Genomic DNA, 18179 nt, shown 5'->3' with positions numbered 1-18179 from the left:
TGGACAGTTCCTGCTGAGGGCACAGACGACACTCGCCGCGCGTTGAGGTGGAGGGAGATACTGAATCTTTTTATGGGATATATATATACAGTATATATAAATATACATATATATATATATATAATTTTCTTTTTTGTTAGAGTTCTAGCCACAGTTCCCAGCAGGGTCCTTCCGCTGCCATTACTGCATGCTGTATATGGAGTTAGGTGTGTATTGGTTCTCAACGAGACAAGCATCTCAGTCCACACATCCCTGAACCCCCTCGCCTTTCCACCCTCGGGTCACCGGGGACAAAGGGTCACGGGGGACTGGGGCCCCTCTCTGTCGCTTTTTGCCGCATGGCCCTGGCCTTTTCGCGGTGGAATAAAGCGAGCTGAGGGACAGAGGGAGATCTATATAGCTCAGTTTTATATATTTTTATATATATATATATATATATGTGTATGTATATGTGTGTGTGTGTGTGTGTGTATATATATATATATATATATATATATATAAAAAAAAACCAAACCAACACAAAAGAAATGAGAAAAAGAAGACGAAGCAACCGGCCCCTGCCGAGGCGCAGGACCTGTTGCCTCGCCGTCCATTTCAGCGGGGGTTTCTCCTGCAATTGGTTTTCCTCCTTCAATTTCCTTTCCTTCCCTGCGGCCGGCGGCGGGGGGCACGCGGGGGGCCCGGGCGCGGGCAGGCAGGCGGCGAGGGGGCTCTCTCTGCCTATCCATTAAAACGATTGTTCCATGTGGCCGCTCCGTCTGGTTGTGGTGCTCATTGCCGTGGGGGCCAGGGCCACTCCGCGTTCTCCCCTTGCGTCATCGGGAATGGGGAGGGATGTGGGCAGGGATGCTGGAGGGGGGGTGGCAGATGGGAGCACCAAGTCATCACAATGGGCATGGAGAACATTGGAAAGGTGGCCCCTGGACCTCACCGATGAGCCCAGCAGGAATGCTGTCACAGGTAAGGCTTTGGTGAGTAGATGGAAACAGTGTGGGGCACAGCTGTGCCCAATTTCCCTGTTCAGGACCCCCCCACTTAGTGCCCCTAAAATCAGGTGTGGCTCTCTAGCCCAGCTGCACAGCATTGCCCGGGATGCCTGTGGAGCAGCTGAAATGAATCCTGCGTGGGAAGGAGGGACCGAGTGATGTGAGGTGGGTGCAGGGAACAGGATCCCTCATGCAGTGCTGCATACAGGCAAAGCACAGCAGGATTGTTTGGGTGTAGGTGCATTTTGCTGTCCATGGAGCTTTGTCTTGGTCAGTGTCTTGGTTTTTGGTGATGCTGGAAGGTTGCTTAGGGAGTTTGGTCCTCATCCTCAACTGTGGCCTCCAGGGTGCTGGTTTCTTCAGGTCACCTGACACTTTTGCAAGAAGTTGGTTGCTGTTGATGGTGTGACAGATTTGTGTGAGCTTTTTTTATTTCTTGGCCCTATGATGTAACCCAAGAGATGAGCATGGAGAAGAAGGATGGGAAGATGCTGCTTTGAGGTGTGACATGCAGTGTCCAGGTGATACTGACATGGGGTAAGGGAAGAACCATGCTCAGGCTTTGTGGCATATCCCAAGTAAGGGACAGGGTACTGAGGGTGTGGGGACAGGACAGCTAGGCACAGGTAGCAGGGTCAGGATGGCAGAGACAATGGTGTTGGGTCTTTATGCACCTCCTGCAACTCCCAGGTTGGATCAGCTAGCCACAGTAGAGCAAACCTGGTAGGAGGGGCAATGCCCAGTTGCTAGGGGATAATGGGGAGGGATCCAGGGATAGGTATGGAGATAACAGGGCTCTCTCCCTCACCTCCTCTCTGTAATTGTAACTTTTTTGGTGTTCTAGGTGAGAGATCAAGGAGTGTCCAGTGCCAAAGTAGCAGACAAAGAGGAAGTTAAAGAGAGAGAGGCGGCTCGATGGATGCATTTATGTAATAATTTATTGACATAGGTAAGGGTGTATCCTGGTGCTGGGAAGGGATGGAGGTCATGGTCTGAAATATGACTTCCCTCCCCCTGGATGTAGCAGCTGAGGTCCATGTCCTTAGGCACAGGTTGGATGTTGCTGAGGGCCATGGAGAAACATCCCTCTGGAGCCAGGAAAGGGAGATGGAGGATATCACATGGGCAGAGAGGGGCTGCATCACCTCCCCATGCTCTGTGATGGGGACAATGCAGACAAGGCATCAGGATGTGCCATGAGCAGAAGCGTTTGGGCATCTGTAGGTATTCACTCCAGTGGAGGCAGGTCCAGCACTGGGTATCAGGCAGAACTGGCATGGGAAGATGGGAAGCATTAGGGAAGCTCAGATTGAGGCATGATCCCCAGGGGACACATGCAAGGGGTGAGTGTTGCTTTGTGGCACCTGTAGTTACATCAAATCAGCCCTGGCTCCCTGATGGGTTGGGGTTTTTGGAAGAGGCTCAAAGCAGAGAGTCTCCCATGGAGGTCACAAGTGCTTGATTTACTGCAGGTGACATTGAGGACAGTGGGCAAGGTGACACATCCCTCCCAGATCCCTTCCCTCAGGAGGTTGTTGAGTTTTGGGAAGCACTTACCTGTCTGCTGGGGTTGCTTGAGGGGGACAGCAGAGGTGTTCCTGATGTGCAAGGTCACAGCAGCTCATAGCAGTGCTGGGATGGAGCTGTTCGCTTGTTGTGGTGTTCAGGGAAAAACTCTTGGGACTGGGCTTTTCTTTTCCGTGTTGAGGAAGATTAAGGGAGGTCTCAAAGTGAGCAAGACTGATGGGTCTGTCACAGTCCCACTACCCCCAGTCTCCTGGCAGCACTAGAGGAGCTTGTTGAATGTTTTCTCCTGGCTGGTGGTGTGAAAAGGTGAGGCATCCCCTGGGAGTGATGGGCACAGCCTGCTGTGAGGTAACAGCCATGTCAGGGAGATGCTGAGGGTCACAGGTCTTGTGCTCCTGGTCCTCAAGGTTTTTGTCCTTTGACAAAGATGTTTGGTTTGTGTCACACACTGCCAGATCATGACAGGAGCAAACACTGGGAGTGCATTGTCTGCAGAGACATCCCTTCATGGGGGCAGGTTTAGTTGTCAGAGTGAGCGTTGTTGCAAGATGATGGAGGAGATGCTGGGAATGTCTCAGTTGTGGAAAAGATGCCCCCAGTCATGCTGCTTCCACAGAACGTAGGTGAGCAATGAGAACTAAGACAGTCCTTACCCTGCAGGGCCTCCGTCAACAGGTGTGTGCTCATCGCTCATCGGCAGACACAGGTGGGCAAGAGCCAAGACTCACTGGTGGATTCCCAGGGGAGATGCATGGATGGGGTGAAGGGTGGCCCAAACAGCATCAGGCCCCCAGCTGTGGGGCTTCAAGCATCACTGTCACAGGGGACGATCAAAAGAGGGTCCAGCCAAGTGCTGGGGGGACCCCAGGAGTGGCAGAGGTCCCAGGCACTCAGGAGCCCTCCCAGCTCAGCTCAGCAGGTGCCCAGCACTGCATCCCTTCCCTGGGGTGCACGGGACCCGTGAAGCAAAGCCCCGAAGGTACAAAGTTCGTCAAACTTTATTGATACACTGCACAATCACAACCATCTCTTATTCTTGCCGAATTAGAAAAGGTTACAACTACAATGTAACATGCACAAATCTCAGGTAGTATAGCCACCCTTGGAATACAATGATCGACAGAAACTCAAGACCGGCCATCACGGCCGTCAGCAGGAGAGACCCAAGAGCCACACTGCCCCCGCCGTGGGCACCCGGCCACCCCCGGGCTTCCAAACATGGAGAGCAGCGGCACAAATGGGTCTGCCACCCGGCAGAGCCGCGGCGGGGCCGGCCTCAGACAGCCAACACGTTCCTCACAATGGCACGTTACATGGCACGAGAAAGTCGAATGCCGTCCCGGCAGGGTACAGGGGAGCCCACCCGACCCAGGGACAAGGATGGGATGGGGGCAGCCCTGGCACCAGGCCCGCCAGCCTCAGTGTGCGTCGTGGCATCTCGTCGCCGCCACTCTCCGATTTGCCGTGGCTTCTTGCCCTGTGACTCTGCAGCATTTCTGCTGTGGGGACAGAGAAATTTGGGGCTGACCAAGGAAAGGGCACGGGGTGGCAGCGGGGGGCGGTTGTGGGGCAGTGCGGAACAGTAAAGGCATCAGGGCAAGGTGTCTCCTGCACCCACGGGATTTTGGAGCAGGCAAGTGGGGAAGGATGTGCGTGTTGCCGTGCTGGCTGAAGACAGTGCCATCCCCACGTGACAAACATGCCTGGAGCCATGGGATAGGACCCAGATCTCTGACATTGCCACCCTTCTTGGATGCCAGCGGAGAAGCAGAGCAGCGCCGCAGGGACCGCAGGACGCGGACTCACCCAGTCAGTACCGGATCCCGTCCACCAGGTAAGCCAGCGCCTCAGGCCAGCACTGGGGCAGCCCCTGCCTGGGGCCAGGCTTTTTTTGTCAATCAGCCATGGCACATGTTGAACATCCAGGATGGGTGGGCAGGAGCATCCACTGAGATTTTGTAGCAGGTCCGGGGCAGCCCATTGAGAACAGGGATGAGGATGGGCACGGCTGCATAGAGGACACGGTGGTGGCCCATCATGGCCTGTGGCTCAGGGTGGTTTTTCCATCTTGTGTGCTGAGGGCTGGCACCCCAGCTTCCTTGCAGCCACAGCGAGCAGGTTTGGGCAGCAGCAGAGTTTGCAGGGGGAAGACAGCGTGTGCGTGGCCGTTGTTCTTAAGTCATCTCACTTATGGAGGGAGAAAGAAGGGACAAGGCACGGGGAGGTGCTGGGTCAGGACAGGGGACACTCTGTGTGCTTGCTCAGTGCCTTGCTGAAGTCGAGTCTCCCTGTCGCAGCAATAGGGTCAGGTGCCAGGTGTGACTTTTCAGGAGCAGGATGGGAGTGTCCATCCCCAGACTGTGGCACCAAAGCATTCCTGGGTGGCCACCAAGTTACAAGAAGGCTCAGGGCTGCCACAATGTACCAGGCAAGGGGGTCCATGGTGCACAAGGCTATCAGGAGCACAATTCCGTATGCAGGGAGATGACGTGGCTCCTGCCACCATGGGTGGCAGCTCTCAGGGTGGCTAGAAGAAGCAGAGAGGGCAGAGTCTGGGCGTGTCTATTTTGGTGTCACAGGCAAGTTGCAGCAGGGAGCATTGGAGCCATCCTTGTCCCTGCTGTGCCAGCACAGCAAATTGACAGAGCCCAGGTCTCCTCCACAGGGTCAGACACATCAGACTTTCCTCAGGCAGGGACACGTGATGGGCATGAGACAAGGCAGAGTGAGGACACTGCAGCTCAGGGCCCCATGGGGGGCAGAGATACAGACAGCCATGAACCATGAACGTCAGAGCTGTAGCAAAAGGGCCTTGTCTGCTGGTGTTTCGATCTGTTGTTCAGAGCCTCTGCCCCACGCTGGTGATGCTGTGCTTTTGATGTGCAGGTTGGAAAGTGCTTGGAAAACAAGCCCAGAGAAACCTCCCCAAAAAGTGCTGGCAGAGCATCAAGGGGAGAGCCATGGGGCAGCCCCTGCCATCAAGGGGGGCAGCAGCAGAGCGGGCAGGGATCTGGTGCAAGGAGTGAGGGCCTGGCTGTCCGATGCAGCAGGAAGGCTCTAGTCTCTAGGAGGGCTGGTGGCAGTTCCCCAGGGCTCACATTCCTGGGAGAGCAGCCTCGTGTCCTCAGGAAGGTGAAGGGGTTTTAGAGGGAAGCACAGGGGTAAGATGTCAGCTGGAATAAAGAGTAGTGGGAAGTGTGTGACCCTTGAAGGACAACTGGTTGTGCCGGCTGACCCTCTCCCAGAGGGCCAGAGAGCATCCTGTCAGGAGCAGAGGCAGGTGATGGGGGGCTGGCGACATCGGGGTGCTTAGGGAGGAGCTTTGGCGACGAGAACTGACATTCAGGACCGAGAGGGCTGAAGGCAGAGCCAGGAGGCTTCAACCTTGGGGTCTTTTTGGGCATAGGCGGCTTAGTGAGACGACGAGACGGACATCCCAGCGAAGGCTCTGGGCGGCACCCGCCCCGAAGGCTCCGTGCCCCCGGCGTTGGAGATGAGGCAGCCACAGGGGGCACCGTCCGTGCCGGGCCACATCCCCGGGGCGATGGTGGCGGGTGACAGTCTGGTGGCACGTGGTGGGGTCTGTACAGCGTAACCGGCGGCGAGAACGATCCCGGCACGTGGGAGACGGGGCCATCCTCGGACGCTCGGCACCGCCGCCCGTCCTCCGGTGCATCGCCCGTCCGGTGCAGAGGAGTCCCCGGGCGGCGCGGCGGCCGAGCCCGCGGCGGGGGAGAGGTGCGGCGAGGCCTCCCGGGACCCTCCGCTCCCTTATCAAAAGTCGAGAAGGAGGCGAGCAAGGAGGGTGGCCCAGAGGCAGAGGCCAGCAGCCACCCGGGACGCCGCGTTGCCACCATCGTGCACTGCTCCGGGCCCTGTGTGGAGGAGAGAGGAGAAAGACAAAGGACAGCGTTAGGGACAGCGCTGAGATAATGAGGTAGTGCAAAGAGAACCCGCCTCCCCATTGCCCCAGCAGTTCTCCTTCACATCCCACCCCTAAGCTGAGTGTTCCCCCTTGGAGCGGTGGTGGATTTGTCCATCATTTGGAGAGCAATGTCAGTGCTGAGGAGGAGGTGAGGAGGTTTGCAAAGAGCTTGAGGAACACTTAAGACAGGCACAGTCCTTGTATGAGGAGGAGGAGGATGCCCTGGGCCGGTGTCGGTCCAACCCCACCATGCTTGAAGATGCCCTCCCTGGGGAGTCCTGATGCAGACAAGCATGTGAGAGCCACCAGAACCAGAGGCCTTGGTCCTCTGGAGTGGCACAACTCGTGACTGGTGACAAAGGATCACTGGCTCAGGAAATGGCATTGTCCAGATGTGCATTCTCAGGTATGCCAGAGAATTTTGGGGTTGCTGGGGTGTTCTTGGCAGGCAGGGAGGAGGCTGGTCATCTGATTACATGGCTGGAGTAGAAATTTGTTGGTTTTGATGGGTTTTTTTTGTTAGAGCTGTTATTTGGGCTGCAGGGCACACAGGGGGCCAGTCAGCATGGGATGAGACAGCTGGGTAGAGTGAGGGAAGCAGAGGCAGGCACTACACACTCTGCCACAGGGCCATGGGTCCATCTACATTCCCTGTGGCCATGGAGAGGAATTTAGGGAAGTCACAGGTCTGAGTCCCAGTACTGGCATTCTGAAAGGGAAGAAATAGAAAAATAAGTGCTCAGCTGTCTTAGCATCAAAACTCAGGGCATGGATGAAGTGTGAAGTTAATGGGATTCTTATGCATTTGTGAATATTCTCTCAGGCCTGCAGTCGCCTGGAATGGGTTCATCATAGAATCCCAAAATGGTTTGGGTTGGAAGGGATCTTAAAAACCATCTTGTCCCACCCCCTGCCATGGGCCAGGAACCCTTCCATTATCTCAGGTTTCTTCAAGCCCTGTCCAACCTGGCCTTGGACACTTCTAGGGGTGGAGCAGCCCCAGCTTCTCTGGGCAACCTGTGCCAGGGCCTCACCACTCTCAAAGTGAAGACTTTTTTCCCAGTATCTAATCTAAACTCATTCTCTTTCAGTTTAAATCCATTCCCCCTTGTCCATGCCCTTATCAAAAGTGCTTCCCCAGCTCTCCTGTAGCCCCTTCCAACCCAAATCATTCTGTGATTCTATGAAATCATATCCAGTTACAATAATTTCCTCAGGATGGTGTTATTCCTTGTCTTTTTATCTACTGATTTTTTGCGAGCATTTATCTTAATTCAGGAAGAGGCAAAGGAGAGTCTGAGATGTTAAATCCAAGCACTGCCAGAAGGTGAAGGAAATGATGGGAAGATTGAGTGATGAGCAAGAAACTGTGTCATGCCCATGCTCAAACAAAATTCATTATAAGAGCACATGATCTTCCAAGAGGGATAGAACTATGCCATAATCAGACATTTCCTTGCTGAATAGACCTTGTGATATGACAGGTGGAAACCCACATTTGTTAGGGGCAGGGAGAGCCTTTGCAGGTAGAATAGAAAGGGCTTCTTAGCTTGGTTTTCCTCAGACCTGCAACTGCTGCCTCTTCTTTGGTTTTCACCCCTCAAACCAATGGCAGCAGCCCAGCACATCATCCAAAATCATAAAAATAGTGAAAACTTCTGTAGATTTAATACCAAATGCTGATTAGCCTTAAACTTTTATGTATTTACACCTGCCCAAACACTGCTAAATTGGTGCCTTTCTCTAGCATCTCTATAGATGTGGATTTTAATGTGTGACTAATTCTTATCACTATTTTCTAGTTCACAGTTCTGCACTGGTTATTGGCTTTGATTTAATGACACTTTCAGAAATTTCATAATCTATCCTAAAGCAATTGCATTGTGGTTGAATTGGAGAGCTCCCAAATAGATAAGTCACCTAATACAGGGAGGAAATAAAACTAAAAATGCTGGGTCATTACTAGAAGAAAAAGAAAACAAACATTTTCCCTTATTCTTTACTCTTTACTGTGGAATAATGTATTCTGGTATCAGACAGCTAGGCCTTGTAAAGATTGTAAAGATACTCTACAGAAGAGACAAGAATAAAGATACAGGAACCAAATAAAGTAGTAATTAGATGCAATCACAAAATCAGGGCAGATGGCACATTTCATCACAGGCTGCCTGTGACTCCTGTGTTCTCTGAACTGTCACTGGGACAGGCAGAGAACTCAACTGAGGCTCCCTAGCCCTGCCATCCCAGCAAATATTTGGCTCTGCTTTGCTCAAACCCCAGTGCCTAGGCATTGAGGTGTGAGTGCACCTGGACTCTGGCTGTCCCTGCTCAGCCTATTTACTATTGCAGTTATTTATTATTGATTGATTTTAGTTTTCTTCCTCTTGATTTATTTTGTGTCCACCTTTCTGGTTATTTTCTTCCTCTCCTGGCTATCTCCTTCCTTCTCCTTGAGGCAACCTTATATTTTTTGAGACCTTGATTTGAGTACAGATGGCAAGGTTGGGATTTTGTTTCTCTCCTAAGATCTTGGATACAAAGATCAGAAGGAATCAGTGGGTCTATGGTGAATGGATTTTCTTAGCCTGTATTGGAGGCACTCCCAACTCCAGTGTGAGCCATGGGAATAGCATAAATGCTTACAGAGCCAAGCAGTCCCTTCACATGCACCAAAAAATAGCTTTTACTTTCTTTTCCTGCCTGGGACAGAGGTCCCATGGCTTCCACTTCACTCCTCCCAGTTTGTTGGAGCATTCACCCTTCTCCAGGTGAGATACAGACGCATAGAGATGAAGAATTTAGAATGTGTCTCTTGCTGCTTTTCATTTTCAGGACTCAGGAGAAATGGGAAGGGAATGTGCCCAAGCTCAGGGTGCTGCTGGAGCCTCTCTTTCTTGGAGGGCTTGGGAAAAGACAACATTCCCTCTCTGCTTCTCATGGTCTGCAACAGCAGCTAATGGGGGAAAGCCTGTCCAGCAACTCATGTCTGAGAGCAGAGGCACCTAGAGTAAGTCTTGGCAACTTCCCCAGAATGAGATTTTTCCTGATATTTTCCCTCAGGTAACTGCACGGTCCTTCAAGGCCTGTCCCTGCTCATTGAAGGGGGGTTGGACTAAATGACCTTTAAAAGGTCCCTTCCAACTCAAATTTTGATTCTAAGAAGACTCCAACAGGGATGTTCACCCCTGTGACTGAACAGCCACCCACCAAAGAGTAAGGAACAAAAAGTGGTGGCTTCTTGCACACAAAAAGGAGACACAAGTTGAGCAAGATCTAAGGCTTGCCACAAACACAGACCCTGGGACACGATGCTAATGTGAGCAGTGACTGTAGGTAAGCATTTTATAGCATGGTACAATATATGGATTATTTACAGCATCTAATGGCAAAGTTGGCAATTGGCATTTCATGAAATAGTTAAAGAGAAAAACACAAAGTACCAAACACAGGAAGGCAAATGTGCAATATAGGGACCAAGTGGAAAAAAAAGTGTGAAAAAGAAAAAAAATATAGTAAGTAAAGAAGATAATAGGTGAAGGCAAAGTAACTCCACAGGATAACAGGGAATGTGCTGAGAAAAACCCTACAAAACAAAACAGGTCAGTGAAGAAGAGGGAGTTGTCCCTCATCCCTTCACAGGAAGATGGAGGAGAAGAGAACACTCATAAATACTGAGGAAAAAGAAGATATCCCGCTTCAGCACTGGCTTCATTCACCAACACATGAAGGCAGCATTTCCTCCTCACCTCCCAGGCTGCCCAAACCACAGTGCCATGGCACAACCTCTGCCCTCTATGAAAGTGCTCCTATTTGAGATTCACAGCTAATTTAGGCTGAGTTTATTAAAGACTAATTATTTACCTGTGTGTTGACGATGATTAAAGCTTAACCCTGGGTGACGTGCCATGATAATGATTGTCTAATAAAGCCTGGTTTAAGGTTTCAAGCTGTGTTGGTGTCTTTAAACATCTCACCAGATCTGCAGCTGCAGAAGGTAAAGGTCAGTATGGACAGAGGGACACAGAGATCCAGGGCTATCAGCCAGAAGAGATGGAGCTGGAGAGCTTCACTCTGCTCCAGATCCTCCAGATCCTACATCTTCTCCCAAAAAACTGAATGCAGGAGGAGCTCATGTGCAGACAGGCCGAGAGGGGCAGGTGCTCACAGGACATGGATGAGACAGAATTTAGAGGCACAGAGGGAAGGGTCAGGGAGCCTGGCATGAGCAACTCAGGGTGACAAGGGAACTCAAAGTCAGCAGGCAAGCTGGGGTGAGGGTGGGACTGACACAACACTGGCACCATGGTGGGCAGAGGTGACACAGCAACACCACCCGGGGGCTCCTTGGTGTGAAATGGAACAGAAGGAGTCGGGACAGGGACACAAACTCAGGTCCAAGCTCTAGTGTCACTGCTGGTGACCTCAAATATTGGAAAAAGAAAAATAGCTGAACTCAGCGAAGCCCAGCACAGTCCTCAGAGATGGAATATGACCTCAGATAATTGGCTGACCTCAAATAACCCCAATGACCTAAAGTAACTCCAAAGTGCTCTGTCAAGAGTGAGTTTGACCTCTAGTAACCCCAAATGTTAACTGGTTGACCTCAAGTAACCCCACAATGACCTCAAGTAACCCCACAATGACCCCAAGTAACCCTAAAGTTCTCAGCACAGAACAGGTTTGACCTCTAGTAACCCCAATGACCTATAGTAACCCCAAATATTACCTGGTCGACCTCAAGTAACCCCACAATGACCTCAAGTAACCTCAAATTGCTCTGGACAGAGCAAGTTTGACCTCTAGTAACCCCAAATATGAACTGGTTGATCTCAAATAATGACCTCAAGTAACCTCCAAGTGCTCTGCACAGAACAAATTTGACCTCTAGTAACCCAATGACCTATAGTAACCCCAATGACCTATAGTAACCCCAAATATTACCTGGTCGACCTCAAGTAACCCCGCAATGACCTATAGTAACCCCGCAATGACCTCAAGTAACCTCAAATTGCTCTGGACAGAGCAAGTTTGACCTCTAGTAACCCCAAATATGAACTAGTTCACCTCAAGTAACCCCCAATGACCTCTAGTAACCCCAAATATTAACTGGATGACCTCAGGTAACATCAAAGTGCTCTGCCCAGAACAAGTTTGACCTCTATTAACCTCAATGAGCTACAGTGACCCCAAATTTTAGTTGATTGAGCCAAAGTAACCCGATGATCTAAAATAACCATAAAGTTCTCTACAGAAAGTGAGTCTGTCCCAGATAACCCCAAATCTTAATTAGCTGGCCAAATAACCCAAATGAACCCCATGAATTAGCCCTTTCCAGCTCTCCTGGAGCTCCTTTAGGCACTGAGAGGGACTCAAAAGTCTCCCCAGAGCCTCCTCTCCTCTAGGTGAACACTCCCAGCTCTCCCAGCCTGGCTTCAGAGAAGTGTTACCATCTCCTGAGGGGTGTTTGGAGCAGAAGATACTGAGGGGATGGATGGCTCAGCCCAGAGTCGTGAGGACCCAGCACAGCCAGCCACCACCAGGCACCTGATGGGCATGTGCCCTTATCCCACCCAGAACATCCACACAGCATAATCCACTCAATGAACAGGAAAAAATAATTTTATTGTTGACCAGAGAGAACATAGCCTTTGTAAATCCCCACCCAACAGCATTCTGTCCTCTCCACTGCTTCCAGCTGGGCTGGCTGTGGCACCGTGGCACAGCAATGTGGGACCACCAATCCCTGAGCTGTCCACCAGCACATTCCTGAAGCAAAATAAAGCTGGGGATTGCAATTCCCAGACTCTTCAGCAGCAACTACAGAGCTTACATATCTCAGCCTTTTTGTGGGCTATTAATAATGGCAGGTGGCAACTTGAAGAATGATGAAATGAGGTTTGAGCTGCTCCCTTGACCCAAAAAGCATTGCTGGTGGCAGATACAAAAGAGCAGTTGGACAGATTCACCTGCCCTCGAAGTTCCTGTAATGCACAAAAGTAGATGTGGGGTAATTACTTTCTCTCCTGTACAAAAGACCTGCTTCAGATATTTATACTCCCTGAATACAGCACTGCCTCCTTCTCCTCTCCTTACTAATTTCCACTCCTAATATCTCCTAGTTTTTGTCAGATTACTGGTTTGTGTGCACAAATAAACACAGAAAATCACTGCAATCACAGACACTCCACAGCAATAGGAAAACAGGGCAAAGATGCTATTTCTTACTTTTTTTTTTTTTTGCATATGTTTTGCATTGATTCTCTTTTTGCAAAATTCAAATATTTGTAGTGAGGTCCTGGCACAGGGTACCCAGAGCAGCTGTGGCTGCCCCTGGATCCCTGGAAGTATCCAAGGTCAGGTTGGATGGGGCTTGGAGCAGCCTGGGATAGTGGAAGGTGTCCCTGCCATGGGAGGTGGTGGAACTGGATGAGCTTTAAGGTTCCCTTCTAGCCCAAACCATTCCGTGATTCTGTGACTTGTGTTTTAAGTGTTTTAAGTCAAGCAGTCTTTAAATATTGAATCAGGGCTCTTATTCTTAAAGACATAATTGCTTTCCCTTGCTTTTATGTATTTAGTCTGAAGCTGCTGATTCTTAAGAGAGTGCACAATAAAGCATGAAAAGATTTTATCTCTCCATAGAATAATTGGTTTAAATCACATCTAACACTTGGTATTTTAACTTATTTTCAGTTAACTCACTCAATCATCAATCAAAAAGATTACATACTAGAAATAAGACACTGAACATTGGAAAAATGCAGAAGGCATCTTTTATAAAACATCTACATCTCTCTTTATTCCAATAGCTCTTCAATGGAAAGGGCCAATAAAAGGTCCCAGAGCTCCCAGTTTGGAATGAGGGCTTGGGGGAATTTCCCTTGGTGACTGAGGGACACACTGCACTTAAAAGAGATGTAAAGATGCAGGTTTGGGTGATTTTTTTCCCCTGTCTCCTCTATCTCTATATAAATAGCAAGTACAAAATGCAAAGTGCTCATCAAAAAGTGAACCCAGACATGAAATCTTTAAATAAAAGAATTAGCAGATTTCCAACCACTTGTGCTCCTCTCCCCTTTGGCAAAGGCTGGTAGAGACTGTCCAAGAAACACCACGCACATACCCAAATAGAAGCTCTCCACAGAGCCATCTTTTCCACTCTCCCCTGTGTTTCCAAGAAGCTGCAGTTTTGACAGACAAGCTGTTGAATTTCACAACATGTTCACAAAAGGAAAAAAGCGCAATCTTTGAGGAGGGATGGAATCCCACCTGCTTAAATTCCTTTTTGAGCTCACTCCATGGCCTGCTTCCTCCTCTCTGCTCCAGTGTGCTTCACTCAATACACTCTTGAAAGAAGCAGGGGGGAAACAGAATATGAATGTTTGCCTTTTTCTCCATTAAAAGTTATGAAATTAAAATAGCTTTAGGTATCCTGAGTGTTCACACAGCAATATCCAAAGGATGTGCCAATATCCTTTCAAAGACAAATTTAGGCTTCAGTGTTGGTGCAGGTAAATACCCACATGAAAACAAATGGAACATTTTAAGTCTTACCTTTTCCTTCCTAATGCTTTTTCTTGCTGTCTCACTAGTAAATATTTTCCTAATCTTCCTTTTATAAAACAAGGATTAGAGGAATATTAGCAGTCCTCTAAACAGACCATTACTAACAGGAGTTGCTACAAGGCAAAGAGAGCCACAGGATTGGGCTCCTACATCTCACTTTTTATGGATCATTTTTAACATCCCTGTTTTGCCATCTCTGCAATCACCTCTAATGTACTTCACTTCAGCCTGCTGGACGTGTTTGCAGGATTAATTTTTTAAAAGAAGGTGAAATTTTGTTTCCTCTGCATGTTGGCATCAATTAATAACTGTTGTGAGAAAGGATTGCTGTGCTGTCACAGGAGGAGTGTGTAAAGAGCAACACTATCTGCTGAAAGAAGGAAAAATGCCTGAAAACAGATGTTGCCAAATAAAAGATAGCCACGTAATAGCTTGGAACAAAACCAAAAATCCCTAATCCAGTCCCCTTCTGAGTAGAGGGAGTTACCTCCACTGCAACTTTTTCTTTAGTCTGTTTTCAAGTCATGAAAAAAAGACTTATATGATGTTATTTTGTCTCACATCAGAGAAAGAGCAAGTGCAAGAGTGCCAGCAGGAAAATAGAAAAAAATAAAGGATATTGGGAAAACTGGATTGGAAACTTAATGTACTTATCTATGTACTAAATATCATAAATACAATATTTACTACATACAGTCATAGAATCATCAAGGTTGGAAGAGACCTTTAAGAGCATCAATTCAGCACTGCCACTGCAACTCCTATACCCCTAAAACATATATATATATATAAAATACCTCATATACATTGTAGATTATATATTGTACTATGCAAAAACTAATAATATATACTAGATATTCTATAATTTATGTACTATACTACATAATAAAGAATAATATGCTTATATATAATAATATATGTCAACAAGACACTATTATTAAATATATGAATAACAGTTGTTTTCATATCTATATATATTGATAATTGATATATTATTATTAAAAACAATATGTGCTACATTGTATTTGTATCATATTGTATTATATATAGTCTATTATAGTATACTCCACTATACCAGATATTGGGAAAATTTCTTTACCAAAAAGGTAAAACAGAAGAGAAGAGAACAGAGCAGTGGAGAGGGAACAGAACCCAGAGCTTGGACCCAAAGAGAAGAAATCAGGCCAGGGCAGAGGAGAACTGGTTAGAATAGAAAGGCCTGGACCAGCCCCTACCCAAACACAGCCCTACAGAACACAACAGAACAGAGTGGAGCAGAAGACACCTGGATGGGCCAGCCAGCCCCACAACCAAAGCCAAAGACGTGCCCCTCCCACCACCCCAAAACACCAAGCACCCCACAGGCCCCCCTACAGTGTCCACCCATCCAAACTCCAAGCTGGTGTGGAAACTATTCTCCCTCTCAACATCTCCTTGAGCCTCCTACCTGACTTCCATCCTCTCCCTCCTGCTGGGGGAAGGCAGGCTCCTGCTGTCCACCCTTGGATCATGACAGCTCTCTCGGCTTGTCAGAATGCCAAAGGCACATGCCACAGGTACACGCCACCTTCCTCAGTGACAGCCGTCCTTGATGACACCATTCCTCAAACACCTTCCTTCCCTGGCCACCTGAATCACCCAGGCTGATGTCACCTATCCTGCTGTTCACATTGCCAGTACAATGTGATCACTGCTGGCAGTCCTGCCAGTAGCAAACAAGGGAAACCATGCACCCAGGGCGTGTTCTCACCTGTCCCAGGCGCCCTCCTCACCCCTGTGCTCCAGCAGCACCAGGGCTCAGCTGCCTGTGGCCAACTGTGCTGGGCACCCAGTGTTGGGTGATACAGATCTCATCCTCTGAGCATCCTCTGGCAGGACCTTGGGGTTTGTGCTGTTTGACACCTTGATGGATCAGGAACACAAATACAGCCAGCTCTGCTCCATCACTCCACCAGTGGCCATCTGCCAGCCTCCTTCTCTTCATCCTCCTCCTTCTCTTCCTCTTCTTCATCCTCCTCCTCTCCAAATGCCTCCTCTTCACTCCTCTTATTCCTCCTTGCCACCTCACCTTACTGCAAAAAGCCGGCACCTACCGTAGAGGATGATGCTGGCGTTGGTGTTGCCCAGCTGGTTCGTGGCCACACACGTGTAGTTGCCGTAGTCCTTCTCCGAGACGTTGAAGAAGGTCAGCGTGGACAGGCGGCCCTTGCTCTCAATCCGCACCCCCTCCAGCCCGTTTGCTAACCTGCAAAGAAACACGATAGCAGTGCTGGGAGAACGGGGCTGGGGTGGATCTTACCCTCCCTGGGCACCCCTTTGCTTCCCCCCAGCCAACACCACTATACACCCACATGTTCCCCCACTGGACTTGTGCATCCCAGTTTTGAACACAAACTCTCCCTTCCACTCTCCATCCCATAACCCAGCCTGACCTGACCCCTGTGTCCCACAGCCACCATCCCTGGGAGAAACAACTCTGGGTTTCCTCAGCCCTTACCTGAGCACCCACCAAAACGAGCTGAGCCCAGCCTTTTTGTGTTGCCACATTTCTCTTCACAGAGAAAAGCAAGGCACAATTCTTCCCAAGAATATTTCTGGGTTTCACATTCTCTGAACATCAGAGAAAGAAAACACAATTCTTATCTCATCTGCTGTGCCTGTGTTGTGCCAAAGTAGAATGCAATATCAAGATTGTTTACCCAAAGTGATGGTGTTTTGTTTCCTTGGCCTATCAGGGCCAAGCGTGTGTGTGTGTCAGGACTGTCAGCTGACAGTCACGAGATGAGTGCAGTTGTGTGCAGGGTTGAGTGCTTGGCAGATTCAGTTTAGATGTAATGTAATATAGTCTATTATAGCATAGAATAATATAGTATAATAAAGTAATTAATTAGCCTTCTGATATCAATGGAGTCCTCCTCATCATTCTTCCTTCGTTGGGGACCCCTGCAAATACTATATTTTTCCACATAATGGCCTCAGACACTGTAACCCCTCCTCTACCTCCTCACCTTGTCACCCCAAGGCTGTGGCTACCCTCCCACCCTCCACCCCCTCTGCAGCCCCTCACCTGGTGTCCTCCTTGAACCACTGAAACTCCGCCACGGGGACGGCCGAAGCCTCGCACTGCAGGATGCCCTTCTGGCCCACCGAGGCGCCCGTGTTCTTGGCGTTGGAGATGTACGGCGGGTCTGCAGAGACATCTTGCTGCGTCACACTGCCCCACGTGCACCCACCCCCCCACCATTCATTCCCCTGTGCCCTGCACTCACAGTTGACGGTAACTTTGACTTTCCGCACGTCCGGGACGGCCACGTCGTTGACGGCGCTGCATTCGTACTCCCCAGACTGCTCCCGTGTGATGCCCGTGATCTCCAGGTACTCGTCCTCACTCACAAAGGTCTGCCCTGGGGGATGTGCTGAACGTGTGGCACTGTCACCCATGGACACCAACACCAGGAACTTCCCTGTGCCCCTGTGCCGACACCCCCTGCCTGGGCATCTGGCACCCCCTTCACCCAGGAAGCTCTTGACAAGCATCCTCAGCCCCATCCCAGGCCACAGCAAAATGTCAGCACCTCTGACTGTAAGCCACCTTAATGCCACCCTGACCACCTCTACGGGGACAACCATGCATCCCACACAGGCCAGGATGGCCCCTCCTCAGACCCAGGCAGTTCTTCCACCAAGCAAGGGCTCACCTTTCCCGGAGAGGTGCCGCCACGTGACGGTGGGCTCCGGTCTCCCAAAGGCCAGGCACATGAGGGTCACACTGCTGCCCTCGTTCACGGTGATGTCAGACGAGATGTTGACAATCTGGGGGGGCACTGCAAGACATAAAGGCCACCAAAGGCACCATCAATACACCAGCTTGCCAGGTGCACCTGGGAGGGCCCAGCCATGAGACCTGTCCCATCGTGTGACACTGGTGTCCCCTCCATTGCCCTGCCCAGTCAACAATTCCATGTCTCCAAACCAAGGACTGAAGCCAAGCATGGATCTGGGGTGTGGAGGGGTCCACTCACTGTGCCAGCCCCCCTACTCCATGGCCTAGACCCCGACAACCAGCTCTCGTTATGGCCTGAGACAAGGCTCATATTTTAGCATATTTATTAAAGCTGTTTAAATTACTGAGCGTCTGCTCCTTCAATACTGGCCAGGGTGATTTATATTACTCTATC

At 49.8% G+C, this 18179-nt stretch overlaps 1 protein-coding gene across 2 annotated transcripts in view; it reads right to left on the bottom strand.

Annotated features, from left to right (window-relative positions):
* Positions 1–6287: 6287 nt before the first annotated feature.
* Positions 6288–18179, bottom strand: part of LOC311162911 (opioid-binding protein/cell adhesion molecule homolog) — a gene marked incomplete at its 3' end in the record, with an annotated part of 103700 nt that continues 91808 nt past the window's right edge. Inside the window, exons 3-7 of one of the 2 annotated variants that reach the window (XM_084221518.1) lie at positions 17700–17825; positions 17271–17417; positions 17069–17189; positions 16095–16246; positions 6288–6388 (exon numbers count right to left, since the gene is read on the bottom strand). In XM_084221518.1, coding sequence (XP_084077644.1) covers positions 6288–6388; positions 16095–16246; positions 17069–17189; positions 17271–17417; positions 17700–17825 — 647 coding nt within the window. The remainder of the gene's footprint in view (positions 6389–16094; positions 16247–17068; positions 17190–17270; positions 17418–17699; positions 17826–18179) is intronic. The other variant, XM_084221519.1, reaches the window with a different exon arrangement.

Source organism: Fringilla coelebs (assembly GCF_963513975.1).
Source record: "Fringilla coelebs genome assembly, chromosome: 25".
Classification (NCBI taxonomy): domain Eukaryota; kingdom Metazoa; phylum Chordata; class Aves; order Passeriformes; family Fringillidae; genus Fringilla; species Fringilla coelebs.
The sequence above is the reverse complement of the archived record's forward strand: the minus strand, read 5'-3'. Positions and strand labels throughout refer to the sequence as shown.